The 25,167-nt window shown below is 36.3% G+C and overlaps 2 protein-coding genes across 2 annotated transcripts in view; one reads left to right on the plus strand and one right to left on the minus strand.

The window, feature by feature from the left end:
• Nucleotides 1-556: 556 nt before the first annotated feature.
• LOC118745047 (methylcrotonoyl-CoA carboxylase subunit alpha, mitochondrial) lies at nt 557-4,216 on the minus strand. The gene is made up of 8 exons (XM_036478584.1): nt 4,045-4,216; nt 3,159-3,930; nt 2,790-3,094; nt 2,518-2,719; nt 2,170-2,458; nt 1,223-1,410; nt 988-1,162; nt 557-902 (listed from the first exon to the last, which is right to left on the minus strand). The coding sequence occupies exons 1-8, from the start codon at nt 4,080-4,082 to the stop codon at nt 775-777; spliced, it is 2,097 nt and encodes a 698-aa protein (XP_036334477.1). The 5' UTR covers nt 4,083-4,216; the 3' UTR covers nt 557-774.
• A 7,623-nt stretch (nt 4,217-11,839) lies between these two features.
• Nucleotides 11,840-25,167, plus strand: part of LOC118745053 — a 77,137-nt gene continuing 63,809 nt past the window's right edge. Inside the window, exon 1 of the mRNA XM_036478589.1 lies at nt 11,840-11,972. The gene's annotated coding sequence lies outside the window, so the exon portion shown is untranslated. The remainder of the gene's footprint in view (nt 11,973-25,167) is intronic.

Raw genomic sequence — 25,167 nt, forward strand, 5'->3', positions numbered from 1 at the left:
AAAATGCCTAGTACCATCGCAAAATAAAAATTAAAAAACAACGCGGTTTTCGAGCGTCTTGAAATTGGCATTCTTAACGGGCTATAAAATCGAATAAAGTTTGTAATGAAAAATGGTCAAGTTGGTTGAATTTTTGTACCAAGTTAGAAATGTGGATTTATGTACATATATGGTGCTGGTTATAGGGTGTGTTCATAAATGCATCAAGCTAAAGCACAGTCTCTTTTATTTCTTAGCTATAATTGATGGAAATGTTCAATATACGTAAGCGCGGTTAAGAGGCGAATTAGAACTTATTGGCGTAAATAAGACATTTCCCTCAATTATAGGAGGTTAGAAGTAAAAGATACTGATGCTTTGCCTTGATGCAGTGCACGGTGTCCAAAACAAACGCAGTTTACGTAATCTAAATTTTAACTTTCTCTGAAAAACTGATAATGTGCTATACTTTTATAAAAAAGGCCATTAGAAAAAAGCATTTTATGAATGTTGCTCGGACAAGCATTCGCTCCTTATTTTCCTTCAACAATTACGTTTCTCAATGGTCAATACTGAACCATCACCGTTTTTAATATCTTTTATTATATATTTTGCATGCCATTTTATTTAAACAAGCTTGGTTTTTCCAATCAATTTATTTAACAACTAATTAATGCACATGTTTCAAAATTCAGACCATCTACAATATAAAAAAAAAAAATATGTACATATGTACATATATATATAAATGCAATCTCCTCTGGTACAATCGTCACTGGTTTGTTTGCAATATATTTACTTAGCTGCCTCATCTTCAAATACGATAACCGCTGCGCCTTTGGCAATATTTTCTCCTTCTTTACCGCCAATCGATTTGATAGTAGCATCCTGTTGTGCTTTCAGAATATGCTCCATTTTCATTGCTGTGAAAAGTTTATACAAGAAAACATTTACATACATATGTATATTTAAGTATAACTATTTTGTTTATATATGGAGCGAAAATACCTATCAGCACAGCTAAGCTATCGCCTTTTTGCACCTTATCGCCAGGCTTTACCAACACTTTCTCTAAGACACCTGGCATTGGGGCTACAATTTTATTGCCACCAACACCGCCATGTTCATCGGAGAGTGCATTCAAGAATTTGGGCTGTACCAATTCGAAACTTACTTTGCCATTCTAAAGTAAATAAAAATGTTGCACAATTATCCTATTCACATTTCAATAATGTTTACTTACATCCAAAAAAATTGCAACTTCTGTGCCATCGATGTTAGCGTTGAATGTTGAAATGCTATTGTCAATATTTGCCCTGATTTTTAACCGATCGCCATCCCATACTCGCTCTGATTTCACACTTTTCCATGGTCCATCATCTATTTGTATTTGTAAGGCGAACTCGTCAAAACGAACTTTTGTGTTATAAACTGTTTTTTTTTTTTTTAATAAAAATAATTACCAATGAGTTACATACATATGATCATATAGGTTGTCCTCTGGATAGCGACACAACCCTAAAATAAAACCCCCCTTACTATCGGACTGTGGTATCCCTGAAGATAATTTAGGTAGGCCTTCTTAAGTGAAGCCATTCTAAAAGGAAGGGCTAAAAAAGTGCTTCTCTGCATGCCTCTTAGGAGGGATTTTCTTATTTACAATTTTAGCGAATGCAAAAGTTCATATTATTTAGCAATGCAATGGAATTTTAATACGTATTTTAATATTCAATAAACCAAATTTGGTATCAACATTAAGTAAATATATTAAAGAAGTATAATTTTTATGAAATAGAAAGCAGCTTTAGGAAAACTCCTCCAAAAGGCCTTCTGAATTTCATCCTACCATAGCCCTTCTGCAAGCACTACTATAGGTAGCGAAGGCAGAATCCCTTCAGTTTAAGCCACGCCATACAAAAGGGAAAGGAACGCAAACTGGAAGGCCTCTTTTCTCTCAGAAAGACCTTTTGGAAGAGCTTTTAACTCCTGAAATTATCTACTGGGATATGTCTCTAATCCTTGTCTAATTCAGCCATAAAGATTTACTAGGGTTAAAACAACGCTTAGAAACATGTGCCACTGTTCAGTAGTAAGGAGTTCTCTCGTTACTGCAGAGGACCATCGATATGTACACAGAAACATATGTGCACATTTACACCACAAATTCGAATGACAACATTCGTCTCATACCTTTATCGTTTGCTTTCAAATTGTAACTCCTTTTCAGCGAATAATTCAAACGCGTATTTTTTGACGCCTTAAAGGGATCATTTTTGTCCGCATTACTGTCAAAAACTTGCATTTCATTTAGAACTAGAGCCACAACTGCTTTACATAGTTGGTCATCTTTGATTTCGGTGGGAGGAAAGAGTGTATCGAAGTGTTGGTCAATGAAACCCGTATGTACGTTGCCTTGCTGAAATTCTGTATGTGCAGCCAAATCGATAAGAAAATTGATATTGGTTTCGAGACCGGTGATCTGTAAGCAATTAGTAAAATTAACAAATGCGCCAATTATTTTTATAAGGATCCACGTACATGATATTCGCGCAGTCGTGCAATTAAGCTATTCAATGCTTGCGTGCGATTCTCGCCCCAAACAACTAATTTCGCGATCATTGGATCGTAATGTACAGACACTTCGTCCCCCTCGCGTACTCCTGTTTCGACGCGCACAAACTCGTTCGGTTGCGGTGTCGCTAGGTAACGCAGTGGGCCAGCACCAGGCAGAAATCCACCGCTGCATTGAGATTTATGGATAAAAGAAAGCATTTTCAAAAAATGTAATCCTAAGCTTTTACTAAACTTACCGTGGGTTTTCTGCGTAAATACGGGCCTCAAATGCATGCCCTTTGCGACCGATTTCCTCTTGCGTCAGCGGTAAACGCTCACCCGCTGCAATGCGAATTTGCCATTCGACCAAATCAGTGCCAGTGATCATTTCCGATATTGGATGCTCCACCTGTAAACGCGTATTCATTTCCATAAAGTGGAATGAGAGATCTTCCTTGTCCATGATGAACTCTACAGTACCAGCACCAACGTAACCCACTGCCCTGGCTGCGCGTACTGCAGCTTCGCCCAATTCGCGACGCAGTTGCTCAGACAGACCAGGCTGTGAGGGAAACATAATGTATGTTAGAGATCATAGTGTATATACAGTATCGCAAAATACTTACCGCCGGCGCTTCTTCAATGATCTTTTGGTGACGCCGCTGCACAGAGCAATCTCGCTCCCACAAGTACACCGCGTCGCCATATTGATCGGCAAACACTTGAACCTCGACGTGTCGTGGCGAGCGCACATAACGCTCCAATAGCACTGAACTGTCGCCAAATGACTTCTGCGATTCATTTCGCGCCGAATTAAGCGCTGTTAAAAAGTCTTCCCTTTTGTCTGCGACACGCATACCCTTTCCACCGCCACCGCGTACTGCCTTGATCATTAATGGAAACCCAATTTCTTCTGCTTCGGTCTGCAACCGCTCATCAGACTGATCATCGCCATGATAACCATTTATGATTGGTACGCCTGCGGCGGCCATAATCGCTTTGCTTGTACTTTTAATGCCCATATCCCGTATTGCCGTGCTGGGTGGTCCCATGAAAATAATATTCTCACGTTGACACAGCTCAGCGAATTCTACAGATTCGGAGAGAAACCCATAACCGGGATGTATCGCTTGGCAGGCAGCTTTCTTAGCGATTTCAATAATGTGTTGGCCGCGCAAATAGGAAGCCGCCGACGCTGCCTCGCCGACTCGATATGCCTCATCGGCGAAAGACGCGTGTAGTGAGTGCTCATCTGGATCAGAGTATACAGCAACCGTACGCACACCCAACCGGCGCGCAGTACGTATTACACGGCATGCGATCTCACCACGATTGGCGATCAGAATTTTGTTAATCGGCCGTACTTGTACATTGTGTGACGCCTTTGTACTGTAACCTCTGGAAGAAGATATGAAAATTGTTTACTCCCAAAAAGCACATGTTTATATATATAATCGGCGTGTAGGATACGAAGGTGTTTACTTAATTTATGGTAGCTATATACTTCATTACCTGAACGAATAAACAATCCGCAGCAAACGAGTATACATTTCCCCACTTAAATACAATAATCTTAAGAATAAAGGCTATGAAGCGATGAATAAACTATAAATAAACCAAAAAATTGCACTTTGTATTCTGTAAACACGCGAAAACTATGGAAATGTTCTTATCAGTGTTTGACAGATGCATCAGCTGTTTGATTGGAGCGATTGTCCGTTGATCGTGTTGCGTCGCTAAAGGTGCGAACACAAACACGTCGACAATAGTTACGTTTTCGTACGCACTAGTCAGTAAAAGCCAGTATAAATTTTACTGGATTTTTAGAGGCTGGCGTTTTCGTACGCCAAAACTTGCAAGAAACCATAATACAAACATTAAATGTGGATATCTAAGATACTGAGGTCAATGTAGTAAATCCGACAGTGAATTCCACAAAGAAATTGAAGGATATGTTGTCCTGTTTTGTTTTCCATCTGAAATAATTTAAAAAAATTATTATGTTCGAAATGCAACCGTGGACAATAGTTGGCAATGAAGCTTGCAAATGTTTGCTAATTTCTGTTCGCTCAAAACTTTCTCTCTTTGGGAGAGTAAGATACCTTATTCTCTGAATTTTATTAATGGCTAAAGGCTCTGTTATGCATACTTGGCATTGCTTGACAGTTGTCACATAAGCAGGCATGGGCAGAGAGTTAGCAGGTGCTAAAAGAGCGTAAGCGTCGCGTGTACGTATACAAGCGAGAGCGCAGCGATGAGAACACGACAACATGCAAAATGAATTAGGCACACTAACACATTCTCACTTTTAGCTCACGCTTGTTTGTGGTAGTGCCCACCTCTGCACATAAGGAATCTGTTAAATTCAACATTGCTCCAGAAAAATCGCTTGTGTAAATGGTGATTTAAAAAACGCTTGCCTCAAAGTAGAAAGCAAGTCAACTTTTGCATGCGATTATCGCCTGTCAAAAAATCGCCTCATGTAAAGGCAGCATAAGCGGCTACCGAACGCACATCATTACATACGCAGAAGTCTGTTGGTTTTTGATTTCTACGTAAAAATGGTATAGCAGTGCATGCACTGTCAAGTATGCATAACAGAGCTTTATTTCTTACTGGCTTTTGCATAGCGAACATAACTATTTTTACCTGTAACTATTTGCCGATAAAAAAAAAACAGCGGATAACATGATGCTGGGTGCGATTCGCATTAATAAAAAAAGTGTTTATGAGGCTCTTATGGTTGAAATTGACAAAATAAACCAATTTAAATATACATATACTTAGATATTCTTCTAAAAATTGTTTTTTATTTGGAAATTGCTGTTGGTGCTCAACTGCGCGGTCGGCGTTTGCCCGCCCCCACTGAAAAACCTAAGACGCTGAGAACAAATTTGCGCATCGCATTGAAGGGGCTAAATAAATGTTTAGAGGACTTGACATCACCACCAACTATTTTTTAACGGTGTGAAATTTCATAATAAAACTTTTATGTTAGCTTGCGAATTTTTTAAATATAGTTAGGGTTCAATCGATACAAGTAAATACTCGATATTTTTCATTTGATACCAAGTATATTTTTACTCGATACCTTTTTGTTCGGTATCGAGTAAGTATCGAAAAAGAGTACTTGGTATCGAAAGAGGAGTTTCTACTACTTTTATCATTGCAACGGCAACTCAACAAATGACGCCCGTTATTGGAGTTTTAGCGAAAAGTGCGGTCATGTAGTAGAGAAAGTAGAAATCGCATGTCTGGAAAGCATTTAGAAGAGTTGTTGTTTCTTGGCAGTGTGCCCAAAAAGCTATTTTTTTATATTTTGTGAATAATATACTTATATGAAGTCATATATGAAATTATAACTAATATTGTTCCTCAGCAATGTACAAAAAGAAACAATACATTTTTTTTTTTTCATAAATAGTTTGTAAATGATGCAGTGTGATGTATACTTATAGAGGTGACCTTATGGATAAGTGTCGGATTTTTATTTTTATTTTCAAATTAATTTTAGCTACTTTTTTATAAAAAATATAATTCATTCTATGACAAAAACCATGTAAATCCAAGTTTAAAATTTTGTACAAAAATGAAAAGAAAATCAAAGTTTCACCAAAATTAAACACTTTTTATTCAGAATAAAAAGTGTGGAATTTTGATGAAAACGTACTAGCGCAAAAGAGAAGGCACAAGTTGCCCCTTCTTATTATTTACGTTCTTTGATGAAACTTTGTTGATTTGCTTTTAATTTTTGTACAAAGTTTTAAACTTGGATGAACAAGGTTTTTGTTATGGAATGAACTAAATTATTTATAAGAAAAAGTGAATAAAACTAATTTGAAAATAAAAACCAAAATAAAAATATGAAACTTATCCATATTGGGTGACCCATACACTCATAGGACTGAAAAAATTATAACAAAATACTGTTCCTTGGTAATGTGCCACAAATATTAATTAATAATTATTTTATATTCTTACTAAATAACTTAAATATATACGTTTTCTATACCTGCAAATTTATTGGATTTTTATTTAATTTTGACATACAGTGTTTTAAACCATGATAAGACGTAATCATACGACCTTTTACAACAAAAAAAGGAAGTATCTCCCGAAAGAGAAGATGAAAACAATTCAAGTAAGTACTCGATACTTTGCCGATACTGAGTAGGCATCGATACTTTCAGTCTTTTGAGTAAAAGTACTGTAGTGGTATCGATTGAACCCTAAATATAGTTTTAGCCGTTTAAAGTTTATGACATACAATAGTACGACAGTATACAACACCTTGTGAACTCCCTATGTATGCAAAAATAAAGAGCAATTCGTTTAAAATACGTGTCATTTTAGGCAAATGTATGCCTATATATATAATTGGAATGTTTCAGTAAAATAAGGTCAAAGAAAATACTACTCACGGGCTTTATTTCCTTTTATAAATCAAGCGGGCGTTATTGCTTTCCTTTGGGAAATAAAGCCCGTCGCTATTATTGCTCTTTCGCAAAGGAAATAAAGCCCGTGGGTTTTATTGCCTTTTATTGGTAAGCGCTATTTCCCCTTCGAAATGGAAATAACGGCCATGGGCTTTATTTCTCTTTTTTTATTTCCGCTGGATTTTATGCACTACACCGTTTGTTACTATAAAGCTTAGTATCCAGCTCTTAAGGAAATGGCCAAGAAAAAAATTGCATTCCGAAAACAAAGCGCGATAGTCTACTACCGTTTTAGTGAATGTATTGTGTACGTGAGTGCCGTTTTTTGTGTAAATATCAGTGTTGCCAACTTCTGAGTTTCAAAAAGCACCAAAACTTGGGAAAAAAGCGTTTTACCGTACTAAAAGCACTAATTTTTTTATACCAAAGGATATTTTTTTCATAACAGTTTGTATTTAACAAAAATGAAAAAAAAAAAATAAATAATATTTATAAGTATAATTCAATACACAAAACTTTTTCTCATACTGACGAAGTAATACCGAAGTAAGTACTGCAGATTAAAACTGGTATGTATATTTATAATAATAATAGATTGGCGCTTATACATATGTTAGTGTTTGGCCGAGCTTCTCCTCCGATTTGTGGCGTGCGCCTTGATATTGTCACACAAAGGGGGTATACTGGTAATTCAGTTTAATTCAGTGCTGCTACAGCTTTAAATATTTCAAATTATTTTATGTTCTAACTATCTATGAGAAATTTGAGTTCAGAAGAAGAGCACTAAAAAAGGCACTAGGCACTAAACAATTTTTTTTGGCGTTTTAATTTTCAAAAAGCACTAAATCTAGTGCTTAAAGCACCAAGTTGCAACTATGGTAAATATGTGTTGTGTACATGTTTATTTATAAACGAATGTGTTCCTTTTCTTTCATATGTGTTTATTGATATATCTGTACGGTAATGTTTTCGGACGGGACTAGCTCTTACTGCCAATATAGGAGTATTACATATCGCACACCGTCTTCCAAAGAGTCACAACTCAAAATAATACGTGTGTTAGAAATGCGAAAAACTATTTATTAGCACATGATAATCATATGGGCAAGGGCGACTTTACCTTAGTTTTTTTTTTTAACAAATTATAACGAAAATTTGTCCCGGGTTTTGCTGAAAGGTAAATAAGAGCTCTGTGTACACTTCAAGTGCATAATCTCAAAAATGCCAAAATTTGAGTTGTGACCCATTTGAAGACGGTGTGCGATATATAGTTTGTCCAAGGAATTTTGTAATCTAATATTTTACAGCCTGTTGCCTCTTTCCTTAAGAAATAATGGAACGGGCATATATTTCTGTTGCAAAAGTGGGCTGCCTTGTGCTCTTTTTCCCCAAAAAAAAAAAACTTTAGAAAACCGTAGTAGAAAGTGTAGCAAATTTCTTACGAACTGAAACTGAAAAGTCTATCGAAGGAAGATATGATCCAGGTGACATATGAGGCGGTGGCTCGGGTCTCGAGAGCCCCCGTATCCACGGCAAGGCAATCCCTTACTAAGCTTCATGTCCGACGGCAGCACTAGAGATGATTCACGAACTTGAGCCACTTCATCTTAGCGTAGAGCAGGCAGCAAAGCGAACTCTACTAAATTTCAGAAGAGAAGGCTTTAACAAAGATAAAACCTTATCATGGAGGAGCTCGGCTGCCAGATTCCACTGGCTTTGATACCTAGAGATGATAAGCCCAAATGGGTAGCATTTGAGAGAAAATCAGGTAGAGCTTTGCTGCAAGGCAATTTGGAGTACCTCCTTTATGGAGAAACATATACAGGCTAGCTTGCTGCAATGGTATACAGATGGCTCCGTAACTCCTCTTTCAGGCGTAAGTCTACGCCATTAGTCTATGTGCAGAGGTTAACCTACGTATGGATTTCCATAGTGAGAAAATCCTAATATAAATATCAACATATGAGGTCAAATCGTCCTTGGCCCTTGAAAGCATTGACAACCTTAACGCCCTGTCAGAGGACAAAGTTATTAAACTATTTTTGGGTACCAGGATACGTAGGAATTGAGGGTAATAAGGAAACAGGCCGTCTAGCGAGAACGGCGTCTCACCTTCCCAAAAGGGCCTGAGCCCTTCCTTGTGATCGGTTAAAGACAATCAAGGAATCACTCAGGAAGGAGAGGAGCAAGTTCGGAGAACACCGTAGGTCTACGCCAGACTAAATGCTTACTACGACCTTATAAGCTAGAGGGCAATAATAAACCTCCACTTTTGACGGGCCACTGTAAACTAAGCGGTCACCTACATACATTAGCTGCGGATCTGCTCGAACGACCTATGTTGCTTTTATGATTCAATTGAGGAGACCCGATTACATCTGCTTCGTGAGTGTAGACGGTAGAGGTACCAGGGCCAACTCTGGCCAAGTGTTGAATTCGTTCAATCGCTGACCCCTGGACACCTTTTCAAATTTCTGGGAATTCCAGGGTAGATCTCTTGGTCGCAGTGCATATGTCTATAGCATATGTATTTATCTTTCTTCTACCTATTCCTCTTTAATCCCTCTTTACCAAAGCTTACTAGAGTTCACTTGGCAGCCTTGTCTATGGTTAGATGAAGAGGCTCAATATTTGTATGTGAATATGTACATACATATGTACATATGTACGTTTGATTGGATGACCTTCATTTCGATCTCTTGTAAATGAAATTTAGTGTTATGCTGCTTAATTAAAATAACAATAGAACGACGTATGAGTTTTATGGTAGAACACAATCCCACAAAATTGTCGCAATGTCAATGATGATGACAACAATAGCGGCGACCGCCAGCAGAATAAAAAAAAAAAACAATCAAAATCAATGCAGGTAACTGTTGTCAAACAAACGACAAATTGTGTTAATATGGCTTTTAATTTGAGGTGATTCAAAACACCAAAAAAACGGAAGAAGAAGAGTCACAGCGATAAAAGCAAACACCATTTGAAAGTGCGCGCGCGCTAATTTACGAGTATTGTGAAGCGTGCAAGAAGCACGCTTGCTCAATGTGCCGCCGCGCCAAGGCGGATATTAACAAAACGCAACAAAGCCAGCAAAGTGTTGGCAAAGAAGTTGCAGAAAAGCATGCGTAAGTAGAAATAAAAAGCAAATTTGCAGCGTTTGAATTGGCAAAAAATTGTTGACAGAACAAATGGAAGTAGTCGTGGAGCGGCAGTTGGCACGTTCGCTTTTGAAAGAGCATAAATGCACTAATACTCGCCCGTACAAAGTAACACCAGAAATACGTACATATGTATGTAAGTGACTCTTGTAAGCAGAGTATATGCATAAATGTGTGTAGTTGCCTTGAAAATAGTTAGCCACAAATATACATACAAATATTTGTTTTTGTTATTATTCAATTATCAACAGCAAAACGCCTTTCCAATTTTCGTAGCTGTAGCTAAACCCACCTAAGCCTAAATTATAGTACATATATACATGCCATAGAGACCACTGTTAATTTGATAACAGCAGCTGTTGCTAGCGGCAGTGGCCCTACAGTAAACTACTCCTCACACTGTACACGGTCGGCATTCACTGCTCATTTATTAGCAAAGTTACTAAATCGTCAAATGCACACTAAGGTACACATATGTACGTGTTTAGGTTTGTATCCACATACATACATACGGTGACCATTGTACCGATTTTGAGAAAATTGCCCCGCTGAATATTTTTATTTATATAAGTGTCCTGATTTTACCCCTGTATAATACATACAGGGGAGAGCCATAAACATAGCCAGCATACATATTTTCTATGATCTTTGATTCTGTTTTATTTCGTTAAATTGGTACTGTCGCTATATTGCACACATCATTTATGTCAAGAGTTTTTTGTAAGGTTTTTATAATAACTATCATTATTATTTTTATTTAATGAAATGATGCTAACTTGAATTTAGTGGACTTATAATGGACTATTAATTAGTACAATTCCCTAAAAAATTCAAGGATATGAAAAATATAAGCTGTAGATACGGTGGTGAAAATATAAATAGGGAAGAAACATTTAAGCATTCCTTTATTATTTTTTTATGAGAGTTTAACAAACCATGTAAATCAAACTTAGTTCACAAATTTGACAAAGTATTGCATATAGTATCAAAATTTTGTGCTTTTTAATAAGATCTCTTAGGGCTAAATTCGTAGTGCGTAGTTAACCACTGATAAAAATTTAACTATTAATTTTCATATTCACAACGCTCACTTAACAAAAGTTTAGACCAGTCAGCCCTCATAGTCAAAATCTTGTGAAATAATTTTTTTTTGTGGATCGAATTTCAAATTTGAATAGAAAAGTCTTATGGCATTATTCATAAGAAATAAAGTAGGTTTAAAAAGCTTTATAAATTGACGTGTACATACATTTTTAAATTTATAAACCTTTTGCAAAGGTACTTTATTTTTTATGAATAAGGCCATTAGTTTTTAGAATTTGTATATTTTCAGGCGACATGAATTTCCATAGTTAACTATGTATGTAACTCTGAACACAAATTCATAGTTAAACTCGTTTTGGTGGTTAAGTTAACAATCGTGTAACTAAGCACTGTGAATTCGGCCCTTAGAAACATTTTGATCATGCAGTTAGCCCATTAAATTTTAGTAAAACGAACTGCAAATCTAAAATCTTTTTTTGTGGATGGTGATGTTCAGTTTCTCCATGCAAAAAAGTACACAGAAATCTGGTCACCGCAATAAACAGCAAGTTTACATACATAGTTTTGCTGCGGTGGTGAGTTTTGCTTAACAGTCTGCTGTTGCGCCTCACTCGACCAGAGAGTGAATGAAGTTCGTGCCTTTAGTCTTTAGTTTAAAGTGCGACGCGTCACATGTTGTTCACGCTTGAAATTTAATCCATTCCGATTTCTATTGAGTTCGTAGCAAAATATTTAAAGCGCATGCGCTAACGTTAATTGTGCGAAATCCGGCTTTTATATGTTTAAAATTAAGTTTAGAGTAAGAAAAACGAATACAAAACGAAAAAGACTTAAAGCAAGAAAGTAAATCGTGCAATTTTGTGGGTTAATATTCTTTGAAAACTTTTGGAGGAGACTTTTTGGTTTTAATTTTACTCCGCTATGCGTTGCTAATCGATTTGTGCCAGCATACATATTTAAGTTTAGAAACCAAAATATTTTTAACCTTGTGCAAGCTGAGTGGTAAACATGGCTACAAGGAAACAAAATCAAAAAAGCATACTTGCAACAGTGCATTTCAGATTCTCGAGCGAATTTTTTCTTTCTATGTTTTTTAAACGTTGGAAAGTGAAACGTGTAAAAGTAAACTTTAAAAATGTAGTCACACGCACACACATACGCGTCTGTCCACATACTACGTATTACGAACGAAATAAAAATAAATAAACTTGCGTGACCTAAATAACTGAATTTGGTCATGCCTAAGAGTTTGCACTGTCAAGTGTTGGAGGAAGATGAGGAAGTTGTAAAACTGATTGACGGCTATATTACAGCAGAGCTAATTTTCAGTGAAATGGGTTTTTTTTTGTGAGATGAAGAGAAATTTTTTAAATCGGTGATAAGTAAATGAAAATGAAGTGTCATGGAAGTAATTTTAGAGAAATTGGTGCACAAAAGCCTATCTCTAAAAACATCTTTCAATTTAAATATAATACATACTAGATAAATAGTAGAGTTTGGACTGAATAATTGAAGAAGCCGCCTATCTACATATACATATCGTTAGCCTAATTCACAAAAGCCCAATCCAAACAATTTTTTATTTTACAGGAGAAGTAAAAGGCATTATGAAAATAGTATCCAAAACTCAATTGTGTTTTTTTTTTGGTACTAAGACTTTAAAACTTTTATTGTAGGTGTATTTTAATATATCTTACTAAAATCTGTTAAAAACGCAGTTTCGAAAAAAGTGTTGGTTAGGGCCTTTTTGTTGCTCGGCCTTGACTCAAAAACTACTGAATATACTTGTGTATATTTTTCGGTGATTATTCCTTGCTTTTCTGGTCTCATTATAGGCTACTAGAAATTTATTGCCTTGTTTTTTTTTAATTTTCAGAATATTTAATATTAATTATGTATTAAGAAATCCTTTCACAGAAAATAGATCTGCTGCGTGGCACTAATGTCGAGTTATTTAGGGAACCTGTATTCGTATCCAATGAATCTTTACATTCAAACTGTTTTTTTTTTTCAACACTAATTAGTTTTGCATTGGCCAACATAAAATTTTTTATCAGGCGTCGCGAAGTAAGCCGAGCATTTTGCCTAACCTATTTAATGGTGAGAAAATTTTGTGTTCATTTCTTAAAATGTCACACTTTTGCCAGGCAAAAAAGGCACACCCTTTGAAGCTTTGTCTGGGGAGAAAGTTGCCCTAAAAATCAGATAGTTGCATAAAATGACAATATTAGGAAATGCGTGAACTAGACAGGGTCGGTTGTTCTTTTTCAGTTAACCACTAATAAAGGCTTGTATTTAAAATAATATTATGTATTCTATGTATTTCAAATGAATCAAATATTCGACAATACCGAAACTAGATAAAAGGCGATCTAACAGGACAAATAAGCTTCTTTTTCAACCATTGTTAAGTGACTGCACTCAGCAACTGGCTGAGATAAGTAAAGTTCTATCAAATACTCACTTCCCGGTCTGTTTAACAGGCTATTACTGGACACATTCAACACCGTCTTGGAAACCAATTTTCCTGGCTGAGCAGTCAGTGAAGGTTTATCTAGCCTACCCAACCTACTTTAAAGAAAACGGGTTCAGATGATGTGTATCCGAAGATGCTTAAATTTGAAGGATATAAGCTTATAGGGGATCAAAGAATTTTTACGGCCTGTCTGACATTTGATCAAATTCTTTCGCTGGTTAAGGTAGTCTTCAATCCCATACCGGCTAAGCGTTAGCAATAAGCTTTAGACCAACCAGTCTGACATACGTTTTGTTGAAAAGCCAGAATAGCATTTAGGAGACAATTTGACAACTCTGCCTTTGACTTTATGTGCTTTGGAGCATGGAGTGGATGAAACAGTCATTCACACACTTCACGTTATATTTGTAGTATACAGGATGGGGGAGGAGGATGGCCTTAGTAGCGTGGCAGAGGTTGGGAGTGGATGCACATCTCTTGTCGGTTACTATTACTGGAAACGCAAGACATCGCAGCGGATGATCTTTGGGTACTAAAATCAGAAAATATCTCCTAGGATCCCGAACAAGATTGATGACTAGTGAATTCATCAAGGTCTTCATGTCAACACCAGTAAAACAACCGTAGCCTGTTTACGGGAAAAGAAATTTGGAAAATCTCAACCCAACGTGCTTTGACGCGTAAACATAACTCTTTCCGTGGAAGTCAAATATCTAGGCATGAGTATATATGAAGCTAAAGAGAAAACTCTCGGACGGTGCCATAGAGCCTTTATGAATACGTAGGGTCAGAGGTCGACTTTGATACTTTGGATACTCTCCTGTAGTAGACTGGGATAAAATCAACGGCGAAGATACGGTTTATATTTTACACGTCTCTTTTTTAAATGAGATACATTCGTAGCCTACAAGGGACTCCCACGGTGAGCTGTATGTATACCGCCGCCTTCAATACTGAAAAAGTAATTGTAGCTGGCTTTACCGCTTTAGGTCTTTCAATCCGAAGTCTTTGCAAAGAGCAGACTCGAGAATTTGATAGAGGTTGCGTGAGCACCAAAGCAGGAACTGCAGTGAAAGGCGCGTTAATGTAAACTAAAACTGATTTTTCGCAGTTCCATAGAATTTGGTTTGATAACAGTTCATTTTGAAACTTGTAGCAAAAGTCATTGAAAAAAATGCATGAGGTTGCAAAGAAAAACGCTAACACACAATGAACAGGCACTTTAGTAACCGGCTAAAAAATGTTTGGTTATTAGCGCAAAATAGACATCTTAATATTCTTTGTTATTTGTATACTAAGTAAATTATATTTTTACTCATGTCTGGGAAGTTATTGATATATATATATATATATATTGACTAAACCTTTATATTTAATAATAAATAAACCCTCAGAAAGATATGGAAGATTTACAAAAAAAAAAAAATGATTGTAATTCAGGGGCAAGCTGTTAACATCTTACCAGATGAAGTTTGGAATAGAAAGCTCAACTCATCACTCTCAAGAGCTTCATTCCTAATAGAAAAGATAGTGCGGCAGATGCTGGCAATTTATTCTATAGCCGAGACCTCTTCAGTTTCAAGTCCTCAATGAGAGCAGATACTAGCTGAAGCCTAGCTGAGATTGAGCCAATATTAGTTTAGCCCATTTAGCCCAGACTTCACTGAGTTTCTGTCAGCGCCTGGATAGCCGAAATCGGAAGTTACCTGCGATTGTTATAGACAAATTGTCAGATGTCGTATTACTTATTTATACTTGCTGTGTGATCTGGCATCTAAAGTAAAGCCAGTTATTTATTTTATAATTAAGCCTAGACATGTGTGGCGGCTCTTGTTTAAAAGTAGGTAAAGGGCTGGCGTATATTTTAAGCGCAACTTTGCTATCATGGCAGATATGTAAACGTTTGCCATCTATTCTCCAACTCAACTTGAAATACCGAGACAAATCTCCCAAATAATTTCTGAATATTTATAACTCAAATCAGACCAGAAATTCAACCTCGCGACTAAGATTCTCAACACAGTTATTACACCGTGCGACAGTAAATTGTACACACAAAAAAAAAATTGATTTATTCGCGAAACTATGGCTATATTGAAGTAAAACTGCGTACCTAGTTTTTCTCTCTGACGTCAGGATTGTTTCTAAAAGGACTTGGAAATTTAAAAATTATTTCAAAAATTCAGTGCAATGTAGAATAACAATAAGGACAAGAAAAAATTCTGTAGAATTTTAACATAATACATTTTTTGGTGCATAAGGAAGAATGGGTACGGTAAATGTACATACTATACAAATTTTGTCCTTAAATATCCTTAAAAATTTTCAATATTTTTTTCTTTGAAAAATGTTATTGTTTGAGGATTAATATACACGCGACCTCATCATCGAATTTCGTCCTGCAAACTTTATTACCTTGAAAAGATAAAATTTATTAAAAGCGCATTTTCAATACCTATTCGTCTTTGTTAACCAAAAAAAACATATTTTTAAGCTACAGAATTGTATCTTTCATTTGGCATCCCTATTGTTATTCTACATTGCTACACTGCTTTTTTAAAATAAATTTTTGAAATGATCATATCATTAAAATTTCAAAATTCTTTGAAAAAAATTCCTGACGTCAGAGGGAAAACCTAAAAACTCAGTTTTACTATATTTGACCTATAGTTTCGTTTTATTAAAAAACCCAAAATTGTAGAGCATTCAATTTCGCTCTACTACAACAACAATGACAACAACGAAAAATACTTCCTTATAAAAATTATTACTCGTTTATTAGTCATTATTATTTTCACAAAACATCTCTTTCCGCTGCTTCACTCTTTGCTTTTTGTCTCTTTTTCTTAGCGATTTTTTATTTTTTTTGATATTAGTTATTAAGTTTGATACATTGTATAGCGTATCATAAGTATGTTCACACCCGGAACGAAATGGAACGTGTGCAGCGCATACACGAATGGTGGCACATGGCACATGCCTCCGTTTCTCTGGCGCATTGGCTAATATACTTACTTACGGTGTGTGGCCACTGTTAGGCTGGCCGGTCGGCTGGTTGCCTAGTGAGAGTTTGAGTTTATGACGTTGTATTAACTTAATGACTATCTAACTCTTTTAACAATTGTCTGCGCGCCGGTTAAAACCACGCTGAGTCTATATTTTTATTTATTTATTAACATTTTTTTTTTTTTGCAAATGCATGTCGCTGTGGTTTATTGTGCGGGATTGTTGGTTTAGTGGAATCCGTGATGTTTGTGACATGTAATTTGTAGCACCACATTACGTATGTAGAGGGTTTGAAAATTTAGTGTTATCCACAAGTTCAGTTAAATAATTAAGTTATAAATTTAATGTTTGTGTTTTATCTCTGTGTTGACTAATATTTCTTTGTGCCTTCTCTAAGCAAAAGGAAATACATATGTATTCATTTACATATAAACTTACATAACTAATCCACAACAATATCGCTTTAAGTGCTGCCACTCATTATTTTTACTTTATATGTACATTGAAATTCTTGTAACATTACCGTAAGCTTCCTCTATATCAGACTCTGATAATAAAATTTTTAGATTATGTAAACAATTCTTGTTTTAACACTACACTAAACATCATTTCGTATGTTTTTTTTTGTCGGACAGTGAAAAATTACACCGAACATGTCATAACGCCGATCGTAACTCCTACCAAAACACCTTATTTTTGTTAAACTTAATGTTTAAGAGACACTCAGCAATCTGTGTCTCCAATCAGCAAAAACGCTTCAGTCTTAGAGTCCGTCCGCCTCCGGACATGGCGAGTGCGAACTTCACCCAAATAGCCCTTGGTACACACAGTGATCTTTTTTAAACCTTCCATTTCGTAAGACTCAACACTAAAAGTCTAGAAACCTAATACCGCATCCCCCATAATTTTTTAGGGTTGCATATGGCAGAGTAATTGTCATTAGTACTTACATTACAAACACTTTACGACTCGGCCAATCTGACTATCGATCACCCTTGATCGGAACAAAGACTTTAGTTACATAACATATGTCCATAAATCTATAACTTTTATTCATCCCTATCGTCGTATCAACGTTCCTTATAACGACAAACTCGCCGACTTCGTACTTTTTAAGATCTTTGCTGTGCTTCGAGAAGTAATTTTGACTGTACTCTTGTGCCTTTTGGATAGTTTCGTTGGCTTCAGCCCGGGTTTTGTCTAGATCTCGTGTGGCGTCCAAATTTAGGCTTCCGACAATATATTCTGAAAACTTGTCTATCAACTCCCCTCTCTGCTCGACCCCAAAGAGAAGCATACTGGGGGATTTCTTGGCAGTACTATGGTTGGGGTTTTTAATTGCGTACTCTACTTGTGCAAGCCGGTTCGACCAGTCGGTGTGATATATGCAGCCGTTAAGCTTTCCTAACTTGGCTTTGATCACCTTATTAACCTCTTCCATCTGTCCGTTGGCCTGAGGGGACGCCTCCGCTACTTTTACATGAGCTATGTTACGCTTAAGTAGGAATTCACTGAAGTACTTATCTTAGGTGCTGCTGACCTCCCGGGTGCTTCGTGAAAGCGTCGACTACCACCAGTATATATTTCCCCTGGGATCACAGCGACGGTAAGGGGCAAGGTATCAAAAGGCCGAGGCTCCTTTGGTATATTGCACAATTTCCTTTCTCGCGACGCCGGCGGCGCGGTGTACATAATGCACTTCAGGCAGTTCTCAATAAACCGTGTCACTTTCGGACGTAGATCGGCAATCTAATAAAATCGATTAATTTTGTCGCATGTCTTGTCTGCCGACTGGTGCTCCACTTGCTCGTGCGCTAGTCTAATGATGGAGTTTTCAATTGCGCCTGGAATATAGAGGAGACTACTTCCGTCCTCCCGCAGCCTAAACACATGGCCGTATTGGAAGTCAAAGTTTTTCACGAATATTAATTAGATTTTCGTTTCGCTCTTGAGTTACCTGTATACGAAACTCTACGTCGGCCGCGTCGTAATCTACCGCCATAACACAGCGGTTTAGGGCGTCTACATGTCTAATGGCAGTGCCTCGGCGATGTACAACTTTATAATTATAATTCTCTAGCTCCAAAGTCCTAGCATTAATTTGTTTTTTTTAGAGCTAGGGACTTCTAAATACGGCCGGAATCGTCGTGGAGCGTATACTATAGACAACGTCTTTAACTCTAAGCTGTGGTATTTCGCTTCGGCGGCTAAAGTGGTCTTGGAGAAATATGCCACCGGGTGCATTTATCGTCTTGTCGTTGCAGTAGGACGGCCTCGAATTCCTTTGTGCTGACGTCGCAGTATAACTCGGTGTCTCTTAATGCGTTGTAGATTGACAGCACAGGGGCCCTCGACAGTTTCTATTTTAACCTCTTGAATGAGTAAGCCCTTACTTAACCGAATTTGCACTCTGACAGATTCAGCGTCAGGTCTCTTCGTCTTATGCGGTCTAATACCGTTCGGAAGAAATCTTAGTGTTCTGCAAAGCCAACTATCGCTACTATGGTATCGTCCATATATATTATAATTTTCCTAGCTTCGATGAGATAAAAAAAATATATATTATTGATGAACCTTTGGAAAACGGTTTTTAAGCCCAAACGGCATTTAGAGGAACCCGTGCTCGTATTTAACAGAGTCTGGCGAAACTTCAACCTAATGGAAACCGTTCTTCAAGTCTAGCAAGAAAAATACTTTTTTACCTTCCAGGTATTCTATGTAGTCGTCTTTAAACGGTAGTGGGTAGTTGTCGCGTACAGTTATGTTATTTGAGTCGCGGTAGTCGACACAAAGGCGCGGCTGTCCATTTTTCTTATTTACCAAGACTGTCGCAGATGCATCGGGCAAGTTACTAGAGCGTATAACGCCTCGCGTCTCTAGGTCTTTCACAACGTCTTGCATTCCTGTGGGTTCGGCAAAAGAGAGCCGACGAGGGGCACAGAGAGATCAATATCTGTATCGGTATCTCCGCGTCAGACCTCTATGTTAAAAATATCTGCCACTTCTGGGGTGTGACCCTCGCGGCATGCTGACCGCAATGGAGGTCACATCGACATCGACTTTATCAACATCTATTTCAGAATTAAAAATATCTGGCGCTACTGCGATAACGTCTTCGCAGCATGCAATATCTACGACAGCATCTTCAATATAGTCTCAAAGTAAAGAAAAGAAAATAATGAAAACACTCAATAGTTGTGGAAAATTTATAATTCGCTCAAGTTCTTCCGAGCTTCATCTTTACAGCGCCTACCTATTCTATACCTCTTAAGGCAGTGTCGCACGACTGGGCATTTGCCCAAAATTTGGAGCAAATACGTCCCAATTTTTTCATTTTGTACCAATAGCCCAATATAAAAAATGTACAAATGTACCAATCGTCTGACACTGCCTTTAAAGCGCCGATAAGCTAAACAGTTAGTCTTTCTTTTACTAGTCCGGACTATATTGTATATTATCTAGTAAACGATAACTTAAGGTACATTCTTCAGTTAAGCACATCGACTGTTTTATCGATCACATGTTATATGCTGGGTGTCGATAACGTCGAAAACGATGTTTAACTGGGAGTTGCCCTTAGGACCGTTTTCACCAACTCTGGTTAAAACTAATCCGCAGTTAAACCTCGTTGCCGAAGTTACCGACACACTGTTATATGCATGGTGTCAATAACGCTGGTAACGATGTTTTGACCGGAGATTAGTGTTAACCAGACATGGTCTAATTGACTAGAAAAATGTAGTTTAGTTAAAAAGTTGGAGTGTGCGTAAAGGTCCTCTGCAATAAATTTGCCTTTACATATAAAAGAAAATGAAAGTTTAATAAAAATGCAGTTTTTTATCTCTGTACCCTAGTCTTTTTCATATACGAGGATATGTATTACACACTCAAACCAAAAAAATTAGCCGTATTAAATTATTATTTTTAGGGTCGAACTTAGGAGTCGCTCCTTTATATTTTTCAGTTTCACCTACATTTGACAATTTAATTTCTTTTAAAATAAATAGTTCTACTGGAATAAATAAAACACTGCCTTAGCAAAAGTTTAATGATTTTTGGCGAGTTTTGATTTACTGGCATTTAGTGATAAGAACTGAGATCTGGTGGGTAAGCACTAGGGATGTTAATTTTTTCGCTTTTTGCGATCGCGGGATTTTCGGGATCTCGTTATCCTGGTATTTAAATATTCATTACTTTGCAATAATTTAAATCGAAAAAAATGCTTCTGTATTGTTTGAGAAGCTCTCTTAGCATAAAATAAATAATAAATAAATGGGTTCGAAACCTGCTTTTTTATTTAAAGTGGTGTTTTTATTTTTTGTCTATGACATCATGATTTATTTTAAAGGACTTTGTCATTTCAAAGATATGACTAATTCCAAAAATTATTTAAAAAAATTCAATGTAATGTAAAATAAAAATATGGGTATCATATGAAATTGGAACTTTATTTAGAATTAAAAAAAAAAAATTGAATTAATAATTTGGATTTACAAATTTTTAAGCTGTGCTTAACAAATAATTTTTTCAAAGACAAATATTGCGAAATTTCAAGGATAAAATTTTAAAGGACATTTTCAATACTTACCAGTCCTGATAAAATTTTACAGAATTTCCTCTTTAATTTGATACCCATACTTTTTCTCTAAGCACATTTAACCGAATTTTTTAAATCGTTTTTGAATTACTGACGTCAGAGTGAAAAACTAAAAACGCAATTTTACTATATTTGGCCCATGATTTCGCAATTATAATGATTTTTGTGTGTAAAATTTACTATCGCGCGGTGTTATATGTATAATGAGCTAGACATTTATAAAAAAATATTAATTATTAAATAAAAAACGAAATAAAGCCAATACTGGTCAAGAAAAGGAATTTACATTATTGCCATCAGTGCAAATTACAAATCCCGAAAACACCGGGATTGTTGGCCAAGAATCCCGGGATTTTTGCAACCTAAAAGTACTAGAATCGGGTACTTTATGTCAATAAACCTGGAAAAAATAACTTTTGTCTCCTCAAGACAAATACATATGGAAGGAAGATTTGATGAAAAATGTAAAAGGCGACCCCTCTGTTAGGCATAAAAAAATTTTATTTCCGAAATTGCAGTGAACTTTGTTTTCTAGTCTAAAGTTAATATATATATATTACATATATCAACTCAGAATCAATAAATTTTGTTTTAACTTATTAGCTGAATTGAATACACTTTTTTCTATTATGCTAAAACGAATACTCTAACTAAATTAAGTTAAATAAATTTACAAAAATTGACCGTGAGGGAATTGATTTAACCCGCATCCATCGTTTGTATCAAATTGATGCAAATCTCGAAAAACTATTAAGATATTAAGAAAAATAGTGAACTGATTTTTTGTGACAAGTATTTTTATTCTTACTATCAGAAAATGAATAAACAAGCGTTGATCATAAATAAAAAATGAAAAAAAACCCAACATTTCATTTAATACTAGAGTCTTTTTCCATATGTATCACATTGATGCACAACGTAGTTTATGCTATAAAAAATTTCCGATGGATGCGGGTTAAATTGGAAGTAAAATTTAATAGCATATGGCAAATTCTCACAAACTTCGAATGTTTTGGTGAAAATTTGTTGTTTTTCTTAAATCGTGAACACATGCCTGAAATTTTGAGTAAACGTTCCTTCAGCGGATAGAATATAAAATTCCACGTGATGCAACGTTGTAAAGCAACGCTTTTTATGCTTTTTTTTTGTGAAGGTAATTTTAGTCCGATTTCGAAAATTTTCAACATATGTATATCTTTTTTATGCCAAGATCAATAACTATACTGAGTTTGGTACAAATTGATAAATCGGTTACCGATATACACATATGTACAGTGAACAAAATAAAAACTGGGAGGCGACATTTTAGTAAGTTTTGGCTATTTCTCTTAAGTTTATTTAATGTTTATTATTTTTTATGAAAGTATAGTTGATTGCTTAACAAACACGACATACATCCAAATTTCAGACTTTGTGCAAAAATTATGAAAATTCTGCAAAGTTTGACCAAAGTTTGTAACTTCTTGGTCACCATCTTTAGACAAAATTTTGGTATTCAGTTTTGTAGTCCATCAAATTTTAGTTAAACAAAGAGCGAATTTTATGTATCTTATCGTATCTATGAAGGACTTTTCATAACTTCTTTTCTATTGCAAGCACATACTTCTAACGGTTTGCATTCGATTCTACTCTCCAAACACTACCAGTTCAAGGATACATTTAGGAGGCATTTCCGTCCCGTACCATCCACCATTTCCGCCGCATTCGCCATGTGGATTTTTCAATTCACTACCACCACTAAAGAATTTTTGCTTAAAAAAAAATCAGCGAAATCAGTCAATCTGTTCTCGAAATATCGCCAAAAAATGCTGTTCCAAAAAAAATTTAAGTAAAACTGAAATTTCTTCATACATTATTATTTCTCAGTGAATTCTTCCGTTATTTTAATAAGTTATTCTATTCTGAGCGGAGACAAATTCAACAAATCAATGATCATAAAAATCGGTACAGCCCTTCTTGAGTTATATAGTCTAATGTAACTAACCCGACTTTGATAAAAATAAAGATACATACATATCAAGTCGAGACTCCCTGTAACTACCTGTAAATTTATTGCCGCCATACAGCAACAATCAAGTCACAGCACAAAAAACCCGACGGATATGTTTACAATGATTTTTTATGCAAACCCATCGTCAAACTTACACATACAGCACAAGTTTACAAACTTACAAACATTTTGTAGCAGGCAAACAGAAAAGTGGTAACCAGGCGACATGCTGAAACTCAATATTTTGTGTTTTTTCTACCGCAGTAGTGAAAAACCGGTGAAACACTTGAATGCATACAAGTATGGGTGCAACAACATTAGTAGCAATAACGGTGATGCATTGATAGCAGCATGACACGGCGGTAAATGGAAGTGATAGTAAAAAAGGCAAAAATGAGTTTAGATGCATCAACAGCATTTATGAGATGTGAGTTGCTGGGGCTTTTTATTATTACAACTGTTTGACGTGCAGTTGAGAGCCACTTTTGCCTTCTTTTCTTGCTTTTCTTAATATTGAGCTTCCAGGATAGCTTCTAATCCAGGCCAAATTAAGCCCAGTTACTACTTGCCTGTATCAGAACGCTCAATTGAGGAAAGTGTGGCATAAGGTTTCTTATTTATCCCCTTTCGAATTTTCGGAAATTTGGTGCTCCCTGCATCGAAAGCAAATGTCAAAATGGTGCAATTGTAGAAAATTCTATTCGACAGCAACCAAGCACTCGGACGTCCGCAAAAATATAAGTAATTGTGAAAATATGTAATGTATTTAATCAAAAAATCATTTGTAGGACAACTGAAATCAAACAACCAAATACAAAGCCTCAACAATTTGAAATATTGCCGTTTTCTCAATGGATTTACACACTTAAATGATACAGCGTGACATTGACTGCGCTGAAAAAGGCCTACGTGTTGGTCTTGACCAATTTAGTGTTGGTATCCTCCTTGCACCAATTATTTCAGTGCGGCGGCCAGCTTAATAATTGGCGGAATTGCGGTCGATTTTCGAGGGGTCCTTAACTCCGGCGTAATACTGTAAAAGGATAATTGTAAATACATAAAATATAAATTGTCAGAAATAAAGCAATTCTTTTAGCATTTATCATTGAGAGTGAATATGTTGGCCTTATCCCTAAGCGTTCTGAAATGCACTCATTCCTCCATTCGGTCTGCATCTGCTTCGAACCATTTCGCCACTGAATCCATTTGGTATTTTTTTTTTTATCAAGGACATTATGTATATTAAATAAATTTAGCACAACAATTACTAAGATCTTAAATGCACAAACTTCACAATCGCAATGTTAGCAATTTCATATTCTTGTTTTGATTTTAGTTTCTTTCTTCATTTTGCTTTACGTTTAACATTTGACGAACAGTGTTGCTCTCTTTTTTCGAATATCTTCGAAAGTTGATTCGAACGAACTATGAAGTACGAACGGTGCTTCGATTTGAATTTGACTCTCGAATAGAACAAGCTTTCGACTCGAACTACAGAATAAGGGCCATGGTGCGGCCAGGATTAGAGGCACTGGGTGCTTATATGACTCAGGTTTGGTAGCTATAGTATTCTAGGAAGCTGCGACTTCATTCTTGATAACGCTGGGTGGCTAAACTGTAGTTAAATAACGCTTTCTATATTACTTTCCCTTACTTAAGGAAAGGAAGCAACTTACACGGTAGGGTCGGTGGAGGGACAATTTGTAGGGAACTATCCATAAACCGGCTTCCAGACCACTTTATTTATATTACTTGCCCAAATAGGTGGCGTTGACATGGGAGCTGATCAGTATTGAGCTTGCCCACAGTGTGATTAAAGTTAATATGAGCGTACCCGAACTCTCTTTCCCTGCGTCTGCTTATTTCCTAGTTAGACCTATGCGGGTATCAGCTAAAATAGTTATTACAAGAAGCTGCTTGACGGT

This window comes from Rhagoletis pomonella, unplaced genomic scaffold (genome assembly GCF_013731165.1).
Source record: "Rhagoletis pomonella isolate Grant_MI unplaced genomic scaffold, Rhpom_1.0 Rhpom_scaffold_00001, whole genome shotgun sequence".
Lineage (NCBI taxonomy): Eukaryota > Metazoa > Arthropoda > Insecta > Diptera > Tephritidae > Rhagoletis > Rhagoletis pomonella.

Coding starts and splice junctions, on each gene's coding strand:
- LOC118745047 (XM_036478584.1), bottom strand. CDS start 4,082: ATGTATACTCGTTTGCTGCGGATTGTTTATTCGTTCAG. Junction 2,720..2,789: donor ATTTACGCAGAAAACCCACG/GTAAGTTTAGTA, acceptor ATCTCAATGCAG/CGGTGGATTTCTGCCTGGTG. Junction 1,411..2,169: donor TTTGAAAGCAAACGATAAAG/GTATGAGACGAA, acceptor AAAAAAAAACAG/TTTATAACACAAAAGTTCGT.